Source organism: Danio aesculapii, chromosome 3 (genome assembly GCF_903798145.1).
Source record: "Danio aesculapii chromosome 3, fDanAes4.1, whole genome shotgun sequence".
NCBI classification, from domain to species: domain Eukaryota; kingdom Metazoa; phylum Chordata; class Actinopteri; order Cypriniformes; family Danionidae; genus Danio; species Danio aesculapii.
This window is the reverse complement of record NC_079437.1, coordinates 4,169,102-4,181,146: the sequence shown is the minus strand read 5'-3', so window position 1 is coordinate 4,181,146 and position 12,045 is coordinate 4,169,102. Positions and strand designations below refer to the sequence as shown.

Genomic DNA, 12,045 nt, shown 5'->3' with positions numbered 1-12,045 from the left:
AGTCTATTCTCAACACAAACCGCTGGAATGTGATTTTACATCCAGATCCGACTCTTATGATCCATTAGCCGACACAATAAACAAATAAAGAGAGAAAACGCCTGCATGAAACACAATGGCCAATCACAACAGCTTCCTGTCAGCTTCCTGTCCTGACACGCTCAACTTCCTGTAGGAGAGCAGATTCGCTCGTTCAATCGGAGAGGAAACAAATACACAACATGCAGACGAGAGCTTCACAAAGACAATATTTTACACAACAAAGCACACAATATTGCAGATCAGTAGCCACAACCACTGTTTACCATGCCTTTTTAATAGCTGCCATGTTTTTTTGTTTGTTTGTTTGTTTGTTTTTGACCTATTATGTAAATGTAATCGTGTAAAATCACTGACTTACCATCTCCAATTTAACTAAAAATACTATGGTGATAGTCAATCATAACCACAAAGTGACCATGGTTTTGCAATACTGACCATATACACTCACTGGCCACTTTATTAGGTACACCTTACTAGTACCTGGTTGGACCCCCTTTTGCCTTCAGAACTGCCTTAATCCTTCATGGCATAGATTCAACAAGGTACTGGAAATACTCCTCAGAGATTTTGCACCATATTGACATGATAGCATCATGCAGTTGCTGCAGATTTGTCGGCTGCACATCCATGATGCCAATCTCCTGTTTCCCAACATAACAAAGGTGCTCTATTGGATTGAGCTCTGGTGACTGTGGAGGCCATTTAAGTACAGTGAACTCATTGTCATGTCCAAGAAACCAGTCAGAGATGAACTGCAGCAGATCGTCTTGGCCATGTCTACACGCATTGAGTTGCTGCCCTGTGATTGGCTGATTAGAAATGTGCACTAACAAGCAGTTGAAAAGGTGTACCTAATAAAGTGGCCGGTGAGTAAATGTTGTATACAATTTCCAACTACTCTCAGACTGTACGGGTTTCAGGAAGTAACCAATGCCTAGTGATTGCTTTGTTTGGCCGCAATTATCAATGTCAAATAGATATTTCTCAGGCCTACTTATCAGGATGTCAGAAATTCTTAAAAATAAAAGCCGTAAAGTGAAAAGCTAGTGTAATATTCAATATTCTTTCCATTTCTTTATGCACGTCCACCCAGAAACGTTTTAATCACTGGACACTCCCAAAATATATGCCAGTGATTTCCATTTCCAGTATTAAATAATAAAAATTAAATAAATAATAATAATAATAATAATAATAAATAATAAAAATACTATGGTTAATTGTTGCTTACCATAGTCATCCATAACCACAAAATATCTGTGGTTTATTGGATTTATGGACATATACTATGGTCAAAACAGGGTAATTTAAATCCCTTAGTGAAAACTTCTGCATTTTACCATATTACAGTATATACAGTTTATATTCTCTTTAATTATTAGCCCTCCTGTATGTTTTTCTCCCAATTATGGAGAGATTTTCCAACACATTTCTAATCATAATAGTTTTAATAACTCATCTCTAATAATTGATTTATTTTCTCTTTGTCATGATGACAGTAAATAATATTAGACTAGATATTCTTCTAGATTCAGCTTAAAGTGACGTTTAAAGGCTTAACTAGGTTAATTAAGTTAAAAGAGTAATTGGGCAAATTCTGTAGACAACCCAAAGCAAATTTAGCTTAAAGGGGCTGATAATATTGACCTTGAAATAGTCTTAAATTAAAAACTGCTTTTATTCTAGCCAAAATAAAACAAATCAGACTTTTTCCAGAAGAAAAAATATTATCAGACATACTGTGAAAATTTCCTCAATCTGTTGAAACAGCATTTGGGAAATATTTGTAAAATAAATAAATAAATAAATAAATAAAGAGAGAAAGAAAGCGAAAGAAAGAGAGAAAGAAAGCGAAAGAAAGAGAGAAAGAAAGCAAAAGAGAAAGAAAGCGAAAGAGAAAGAAAGAGAGAAAGAAAGAGAAAGAAAGCGAAAGAGAGAAAGAAAGAGAAAGAAAGCGAAAGAGAGAAAGAAAGCGAAAGAAAGCGAAAGAGAAAGAAAGCGAAAGAAAGCGAAAGAGAAAGAAAGAAAGAAAGCGAAAGAGAGAAAGAAAAAAAGAAAGAAAGAAAAAGAAAGAGAGAAAGAAAGCGAAAGAGAAAGAGAGAGAAAGAAAAAGAAAAAGAAAGAAAAAGAAAGAGAGAAAGAAAGCGAAAGAGAAAGAGAGAAAGAAAGAGAGAGAGAAAGAAAGCGAAAGAGAAAGAGAGAAAGAGCGAAAGAAAGCGAAAGAGAGAAAAGCGAAAGAGAGAAAAGCGAAAGAGAGAAAAGCGAAAGAGAGAAAAGCGAAAGAGAGAAAAGCGAAAGAAAAGCGAAAGAGAGAAAGAGAGAAAGAAAGCGAAAGAGAGGAAGAAAGAAAGCGAAAGAGAGAAGCGAAAGAAAGAAAGAAAGCGAAAGAGAGAAAGAGAGAAAGAAAAGCGAAAGAGAGAAAGAGAGAAAGAAAAGCGAAAGAGAAAAGAGAGGAAAGAAGCGAAAGAGAGGAAGAAAGAAAGCGAAAGAGAGAAGCGAAAGAAAGAAAGAAAGCGAAAGAGAGAGAAAGAAAGAAAGAGAAAGAAAGAAAGAGAAAGACAGAAAAAGAAAGAAAGAAAGAGAAAGACAGAAAGACAGACAGACAGAAAGACAGACAGACAGACAGACAGACAGACAGACAGACAGACAGACAGACAGACAGACAGACAGACAAGACAGACAGACAGACAGACAGACAGATATCCCCCCTCAATAATCGCAGTCCCAGATCCAAATTCTTAATACATGAAGTTCAAATCAAATCTCTGAAAGGTGTTCATTGGGGGGTATTTGCGTATGAATATGTCGCTTGCTTTTTGAGTATTATCTGAATATTCAGATGTACCATACGCTGTACTGAGACAAGCAGCAGACAAACACCTCAACAGAGAATAATAACCAGAGCGAGTCTGGAGCATTAGTGCAGAATAAAAGCGGAGATTATCCTGATATATTAAAGCTGATCCCTTTATGAGCTCCGGCACAGCTAATCACAATGAGAAAAGAGCCGCTGGAGTTAAACAGCATCCTGTCAGACTCTCAGCATCTACACGGGAAGCTCCCTTATGAGGGAACGACACTCAGAAGTGACGGATCTGGAGCAGAAACACACAGAAAACAGAGTTTGATGTGCTGCTCAGCTGAAGTCAGGACACTGGAGGCTGAAATAGGTGGAAGTCAGACTGTTCATGTTTGCCGTGCAGCACGAACAGGAGAACACACCTCGAATTTCCTCAAATTATTTTATGGGGAATCGTAATTGTTATTATATAAAATGCATCAGTGTGGACCTATGGAAGAGAAAAACTTAAGCAAATAAACTGATTAATTAAAAACACAAACAAAATTAAGCAAAGCTAACTAAAAATAAATACACAAATAAATAAATAAATAATAAACTCTAAAATATGTAGAAATATATATTTTTTTAAATCTACAACAAAAGCTAAATACAAACACCAAAACTCCATTTTAACTAAATGTAAAAAAAATAATAATACAAAAAATAAAAAATAAAATAAATAAATAAAGTTCAGTATTTTTAGACATTTTCCTAAATTAAATTAAGAAATTCTAAGAATTACAAGAAAAATAAATAAACACACACAACATTTTTTAAATCATTGTTTTAAGGCTTAAGAATTTATTATTATTTTTAAATGAATACCTTATAAGATAAAATGACTTCAAATAAAAAGAAATGCCTAAATCTCCCCCCAAAAATGTTTATTTTATTTTTTTGTTCTCAGGTTGGACTCTGATATCTTTTTAAACATTTTTATGTAAATTATTTTCCAACAAATCACGCCAAACCCTACAGAAGTAGTAATGATTTCAAAAAAAAAAAAAAAAAAAAAAGTAAAATAAAATGAAATTCAGGAGAGTTTGAGGTGTTGCTAGACTAAAATCATGATACACCAAGCAGAAAACCAACTGTTTGTTCTCACTGTACAGCAAACAGATCAACACATTTCCATTTTTCTGATACGGTTCCATAAACAATCAGCATTATTTAATAGTCAGAATGCTGGGGTACCCAAAACTGCTAAATCAGAACCCAAATTTTAAAAGGTTTTCCTCAAAGTTCAACATCTAAAGGATTTTGAACTTTTCAAAAGTGCTCAGTCACATCTCCCCTCTTTTAAAGACGTTTAAAAAGGAAAATCAACATCCAAATTAAAGCCAATAAAAACAATTATTTAAAAAAAAAAAAAAACTTCAGAGGGAGGGGAAGGAAACATTTTTTTATTATTAAAAACTGCTAACTGGTTGGGGAAAAAAAAAAAATCCATAAAAACAAAAAAAAGCCAAATTAAAACCCACATGCTTGAATCAGCCTCCATCATTGTAAGCTGCTTGCTCTTCTGTCTGTTCCATTTCTCCGTTTTTTTAGATGTACAGTAGACTTCCTTTAGTCTAAGGCGCATCAAGCGCACAATTTGCGCCACAGGATGTCTAACGCATATTTTTATTGATTTCGCATGTAAATCACCCGCACTTCATCCGCGTCTGCTTACTTCACAAGATGCAAAACATGGAACGCAATCATCGTGAGGGCGCAGGAGAGACGTCATTTATCGAGAGACACTCAAATACATCACGTGCGCTGTGTACGCAACGTCTACAAGTCATAAAACATTTATTTACAAACTGAAAGTATTATCACTTGATGGTTCAGAATTTGATGTTTTATGAGATTATTGACATTCTTTGCGATTGTTTTGCGTTTAGTTAAGAATTTTGCAGGATCGTGAAAATTTGCGACTTTTTGTGGATTTTGCGGAATCGGCTCTTTTTAAACAATATTAATGTAAATCAACTTCCTTTTTCTGAAATTTTTTAGAATTTCATTTGGGAGGCGGGAAATTAAAAAAATTTAAAACTTACTATCTTACTAGTTACTAGTAAAAATTCCATTGAAAACTGCTAAATCAGAACCCAAATTATAAAAAGTTTCTCAAAGTTCAACATCTAAAGGATTTTGAAATTTTAAAAAGTGCTCAGTCACATCTCCCCTCTTTTAAAGACGTTTAAAAAGGAAAATCAACATCCAAATTAAAGCCAATTAAAAAAAAATAAAACTTCAGAGGGAGGGGAAGGAAACTTTTTTATTATTAAAAACTGCTAACTGGTTGGGGAAAAAAAAATCCTTAAACAACATGTAACGCAATCATCGTGAGGGCGCAGGAGAGACGTCATTTTTCGAGAGACACTCAATACATCACGTGCGCTGTGTACGCAACGTCTACAAGTCATAAAACATTAAATGTACAAACTGAAAGTATTATCCTCTGATGGTTCAGAATTTGAAGTTTTTGAGATTATTGACATTTTTTGCGATTGTTTTGCGTTTAGTTAAGAATTTTGCAGGATCGTGAAAATTTGCGACTTTTTGTGGATTTTGCGGAATCTGCTCTTTTTAAACAATATTAATGTAAATCAACTTCCAAATGAAATTCTAAAAAATTTCAGAAAAAGGGAGGCGGGAAATTAAAAAATTAAAAACTTACTAGTTTACTAGTTACTAGTAAAAATTTCATTGAAAACTGAGAAACTTTTTAAAATTTGGGTTCTGATTTCTCAAAGTTCAACATCTAAAGGATTTTGAACTTTTCAAAAGTGCTCAGTCACATCTTCCCTCTTTTAAAGACGTTTAAAAAGGAAAATCAACATCCAAATTAAAGCCAATAAATTTTTTTTTTTTTTTAATTCAGAGGGAGGGGAAAGAAACATTTTTTTTATTATTATTAAAAACTGCTAACTGGTTGGGGGAAGAAAAATCCTTAAAACAAAACAAAACAAAAAAAAAAACATGGAACGCAATCATCGTGAGGGCGCAGGAGAGACGTCATTTTTCGAGAGACACTCAAACACATCACGTGCGCTGTGTACGCAACGTCTACAAGTAATATAAAACATTTATTTACAAACTGAAAGTGATATCCTCTGATGGTTCAGAATTTGATGTTTTTGAGATTATTGACATTTTTTGCCATTGTTTTGCGTTTAGTAAAGGATTTCGCAGGATCGTGAAAATTTGCGACTTTTTGTGGATTTTGCGGAATCGGCTCTTTTTAAACAATATTAATGTAAATCAACTTCCTTTTCCTGAAATTTTTATTGAATTTCATTTGGGAGGCGGGAAATTAAAAAATTAAACACTATCTTACTAGTTACTAGTAAAAATTCCATTGAAAACTGCTAAATCAGAACCCAAATTAAAAAGTTTCTCAAAGTTCAACAGCTAAAGGATTTTGAACTTTTAAAAAGTCCTCAGTCACATCTCCCCTCTTTTAAAGACGTTTACAAAAAGAAAATCAACATCCAAATTAAAGCCAATAAAAAAAAATAAATTAAAAAAAAAATAATTCAGAGGGAGGGGAAGGAAACATTTTTTATTATTAAAAACTGCTAACTGGTTGGGGGAAAAAAAATCCTTAAAAAAACATGGAACGCAATCATCGTGAGGGCGCAGGAGAGACGTCATTTTGAGAGACACTCAAACACATCACGTGCGCTGTGTACGCAACGTCTACAAGTCATATAAAACATTAATTTACAAACTGAAAGTAATATCCTCTGATGGTTCAGAATTTGATGTTATGCGATTATTGACATTTTTTGCGATTGTTTTGCGTTTAGTTAAGAATTTTGCAGAATCGTGAAAATTTGCAACTTTGTGGATTTTGCGGAATCACGAAAAACTAAAGGGTCTGAAAAGAGTTCATTCAATAAAATAAAAAAAGTCTTCTGGAGCCAGTAAAAGCAGGACAGTCCAGTTAAATGTGTTTAACAGTAAGGAGAGTGTTTAACAGTAAGGGGCAGTACAAACAAGTGGGGTCTTCATCTTTAAAGTAAAAAGGCAAGGGTTAACCTCGTATGTCTAATATGGTATCTGGTAGAAACCACTTGATCAAATTCAGTCTTAAAATGTCTTAAATTTGTTCAAGATTTCAGGTTGGATTTCATACAATTTATTATTTTTCAATGCATCCCACTCCTTTATTTAAAACGTAAACATCAATAAAAAGTCTCATCTCTGAAAGAGGAATTTGGCATTAGTTCACAACTTGCTTCAAAGCATCTTCAGCAGCTTGAACTTTAAAAATAACTTTAAAACTAACCATTTTATAGAATGACCCACCCAATAAAAATGACCCAAGACATTAAGAGAATTCATTCCTTCCACAACATAAAAGCACAGAAAATAAAAGTCGCCACTGACCTCAAATAATCTGTTGATAATCTTGAGAAACTCACATCAGCGTGTGAAATCAGGCCGCAGTTAGCAGAGAAACACATGACACACACACCGATTCGGCACTGACAGACTGAACTATTGGCTTCATCATGATGTCACACACCACCATTCCTGACATCATGACTCACTTCCTCACTTACTGGACAGTCCGGAAAACAGGAAATGACATCATGCTGTCAGAATGCGGACACACACTCATGGCTGTCAGTGAAAGCGGTGAGGTTCTCCGCATGGAAAATCTTACAAGCGCAGCTTTGAAAGTGAATCACAGATAAATATATGTCTGAACACTGAATCTGCTCTCATTAGTGCGCATCACAAAAACCAATCCAGTAAAGGCACATGAGATTTGCTGAGAGAGCTGGACGACACCTTATTTTAGCTTTACTATTGAAATGAACAGCTATTCTGACAGTCTCCGCCCCCTGAATTATACATTCGGCTTCAGATATGTTTGTGTGCATGTGTCCATTTATAAGCGTGTGTGTACCTGGCGGGTTGTTCCTCCGGTGGGCGTGAGGGTCGTCGGGTTCAGCAAAGATACTGGAGGCCATCTTGTTCTTGCGCACTGGCTTCTCTTCCTCTGCGCCGAAGGAGATGTTGGAGGCTCCGCCAGGAGGACACAACACCCTATCAAACAGAAAACAAGACTCAGAAACGCACTCCTTCACAAGAGCGAACGTAGAAAACACTCTCAAGAGGACTAGCACTAGCTATGTTTCCACTTAAAGACGTGATTTAAACTAATGCTAATGTGAATTAAGCAGTGTTTCCATCCAATGAGGAAACTAGAGAACTAAATCCTCACTTCCTGATGAACTGGAGCAGATATCAGACAGAAAAATGTAGTTTAGTGTGTTGGGATTCACCACTGTGGTGTTTCTTCTTCTCTAATAAATGAGTTGCACCTCAGAAGACGAAATGCAATGAACGCGCTGAATGTGGTGCTTTTGGAGGCATGAGACGCTCTTTGGGAGCGCAGACAGATGCTCAAGACAGTTCTGGAGGGAATAATAATACAATAATAATAATACTGAAGGACTGTGATGATCGACTGACGGCTGAGGGGTGTTCGATATCAGCTTAACAACATTTCAGATCTTTTACTATGTGCTGGAAACACCTGCCATAATGCAAAGTCTCTGAAACACACATTTATATCTGATGATCATCATCTGTGAAAAACTAAGCCACATCACGCATGCTGATGCGCAGAGTTTATTCATTAAATGTGTTTCCATCATATTTAATGTGCATTATTTGTCATCAAATAAACGTTCCTCCTACAGTTGTGTGTGAAAGGTCTTTAAGTGTGCATTTACCTTAAATTTATGCACATCCTGGTGTTTACATTAGGCATTTTTGATGTGATATTCCCAAAATGCAGATAAAAATAAGTGAATTTAAATTCACAGCTAAATGAAGAAGCTCTACATGTGGGAAAAACAAAGCAACATAAAAAAAACAAAGAGGTGGAATTTTGCCTAAAATATGCTGAATTAAATTCATTACAGGCTGATAGTGTAGCCTTTGCAACTTTACTGGCTAGACGACTTATTCTTATGAATTGGAGTGTAAAATATATATCCGTGACGTCACCCATGGGTTTCTGAAGAGCGCAAAAGAAGCTACAAGTAGGCGCGGCCAACCGTCGCCATTTTGTTCGCGCATCATCGCACCCACGGCGGGATACCAAACAAGGGCAAAGAGGCGGAGAGTGAGCGGAGCTACAGACGCCTGCTGGCACTTTGCTCAGACCTGGCAGACAGACTTTACTTTGGGAGAAACGCTTGATACTTTATTACCTGCGACTCGTTTGTGTTCTGACCACATGTGCTTGGCTGTACACTATATCAGTAAAGTGTTTAGAGACTTAAAAAACACCGTAGTAATACACTGATCCACGAAGCATTGTTCTTATGACATTTTTCAACAGGAGGAAAACGCGAATTACGTCCAAACACTTCAGATATAGTCTGTGTTAGTAAATGCAGGACTATTGATGAACTCCAGCATAACACTGTATGATAACGCTTCAGATGACTGTTCTAGAGCCTACAGCTAATCAATCTGGCACATTCTGGAGTGCTTTACGGGTCTAAAGAAAAATATTAATGATAAATGATCTTAAATAAAACAAATACATTTATAGAGATGGTATACAAGTATATAACTTTACTCACATGGGAAACGGAGGCCACATGAATGGTTTGTGAGCACAATTAAGTGCACACAGCATCCCATATCATCTGATAATTGTAAGAAATAAGTCCAAAAGGCAGCTGACTGTGTAAAGCCACATAAAACAACACAAAAATACGATGAATATGCCGAGATCAGTGGCTAATCTGCCGGATTCAGCTGAGGTGAAGTGATGGCGACCAGCGAGACCTAGCTGTCACTCAAGTGGCCACGCCCTTAATTATGCAAACTTAATATAAAGGAAATGGATGAGTTATAAAAAAATTCACCCCCCTCACAGTTGTCATGGAGGGTAATAATAGCTATATGAACCAAAATCGTTCTTTGTACCAGGCTGTAAACACCTTTTTTCTGCTGTAAAGTTGGCCATTCTAACAGTGGGCTCAATTGCAATTTGCTCTATTATGGAGCCAGGACTAGCGGAATTTTGATGAATTGCAGTTTCAGTTACTTCCGTATTGGCTTCCCGAGGGAGAACGGGAGGTTGCCGCTTGGTGGAAACGAATGGAAACGATTCGGTTCGCAATACAACAAAAGCTAGAACAGTTCCAGAAAGTCTGGAGCCCTTTTCTAAAAATTAAGGTGACACCGACCTATTTTTTTTTCTTTTCTTAGTATATATTTGTTTCTTTCTTTATTTTATTATATATTTTATCCTTCAGTTTGTTTGTTTATTATTGTTTATTATGTTATCTTATGCGTGTATATGTTTATGTGGTATTTTACCATATTATTTATATACTGATTTAGTGCATAATTATGTTTTCCTGATAATTTCTTGTTTGATGAATTGTATCAGTGTGTGTGTGTGTGTGTCTGTCTGTCTGTCTATCTATCTATCTATCTATCTTATGTATATAGTATTGTCTGACCCAAAATAAACCCACTAAAGCAAAAAATAACTAAATAAATGGAGGGAGATATTTAAGGTCGTTTAGAATGGCAAATTCAACCCAAAGACACATTTACAATAAAACATTACACACACACACACACACACACACACACACACACACACACACACACACACACACTTGTATAGTGATTCATTTTAGCTTTATACTAAAGGTTTAAAAACTTCCTTGAGATTTTTCTCCTCAATAAAACGGTCCATTCAAATAAGAGTAAACGTATTCCTGCTAAACAAACAAAAATAAAATGCTTTACAAACATAAACAGCACTGCACTGCATACTGTGTATATTGACAGATGCTTTATGCAATGTGCAGAAAAATGCTTGAAGTAGGCACGGACTGGTATAAGATCCTGACTGTATACGAGAACCTCGGTTAAAATCATCACAGCTTCACGATATTTTGATTACTGCTCTAAAATAAGTTTTTTTAAATGTCTGGGTAAAACAACAACAACTCCCCCCCCCCCCCCCTTATTGAAGACAATATATTTTATTTAAAGAAACATTTAGATTATTTTGGACCAGTAGCTTCTGATGTGGAGGTTCCTTCTCTGTTGGAGATACTGTTAGCCTAAAAACTAAATTAAATTATGAAAAACATATGCATGTATAACAGAAAACTTCAAAACCTTGACTTTTCTAAACTGTGGTAAACCTTGAAACCATTATCGTCCCATGCCTACTTTAAAGCAGTTAAAATGAGTTAAAAATCACCACATGGTCACTAGAAAATGGACACAAATGGCCATATTGTGCTGTAAACCTGTAACAGCGATATACAAGTCAATACCAACGACTTTAGTCATCCTGTCCAGCCCCAAACTCACACACACACTTATTAATCCTCATTTGTGATGACAGACCCTTAACACTGTATACATCAAGCCTTTCATACTGTGAAAAAGACTATCTATTATCATGACAGATTCAAGGTAACGTCTTTATAATAAAACAATGATAGTCACATATTAGGGCTGCACAATATCCCAGTGTGTGCATCTGAAATCACATCGAAGGATCTGCAGTGTATAGGCATTATATAGTTAAGGATATATTATATTGGGATTATATAGCCACAGTTTAAAATATGAGATTTGTGGGGTTACCGCACAGTTGAACCATAATGGAGTAAAAGTTGATCATCTCAGGGGCAAGAAATGTTGTCCTTTGTACCTTTAATAGAAAAATCTATTGAGCCATTTAAACAGTGAAGGCTTTGCAGTGCTACTTTACATCCAATTTTTCCACTGCTGTACCTGAATACGATTTGACTACCTTGTAAACCATACAGCTCTTTTTATTTCACTTTTTTATTTGCTATAATGCATTTATCCATGTGTGTAATGTGCTTATTGCATTTCATGCATGATCCACTCCTCTATAGCAGCGTTTCCCAACCCTGTTCCTGAAGGCACACCAACAGTACACATTTTCAACCTCTCCCTAATCAAACACACCTGAATCAACTGATCAGAACATCAGAAGAGACTCCAACACCTGAAGTTAATGGGTCAGAAAAGGGAGACATCCAAAATATGTACTGTTGGTGTGCCTCCAGGAACAGGGTTGGGAAACACTGCTCTATAGAACCACCCCAATAATTCATTCATTCATTTTTCTTCTG

At 35.8% G+C, this 12,045-nt stretch overlaps 1 protein-coding gene across 1 annotated transcript in view; it reads right to left on the bottom strand.

The window, feature by feature from the left end:
• jpt1b (Jupiter microtubule associated homolog 1b) overlaps positions 1 to 12,045 on the bottom strand; it is a 33,190-nt gene that overhangs the window by 15,946 nt on the left and 5,199 nt on the right. Inside the window, exon 2 of the mRNA XM_056452933.1 lies at positions 7,794 to 7,933. Within this exon, the coding sequence (XP_056308908.1) occupies positions 7,794 to 7,933 (140 nt within the window). The remainder of the gene's footprint in view (positions 1 to 7,793; positions 7,934 to 12,045) is intronic.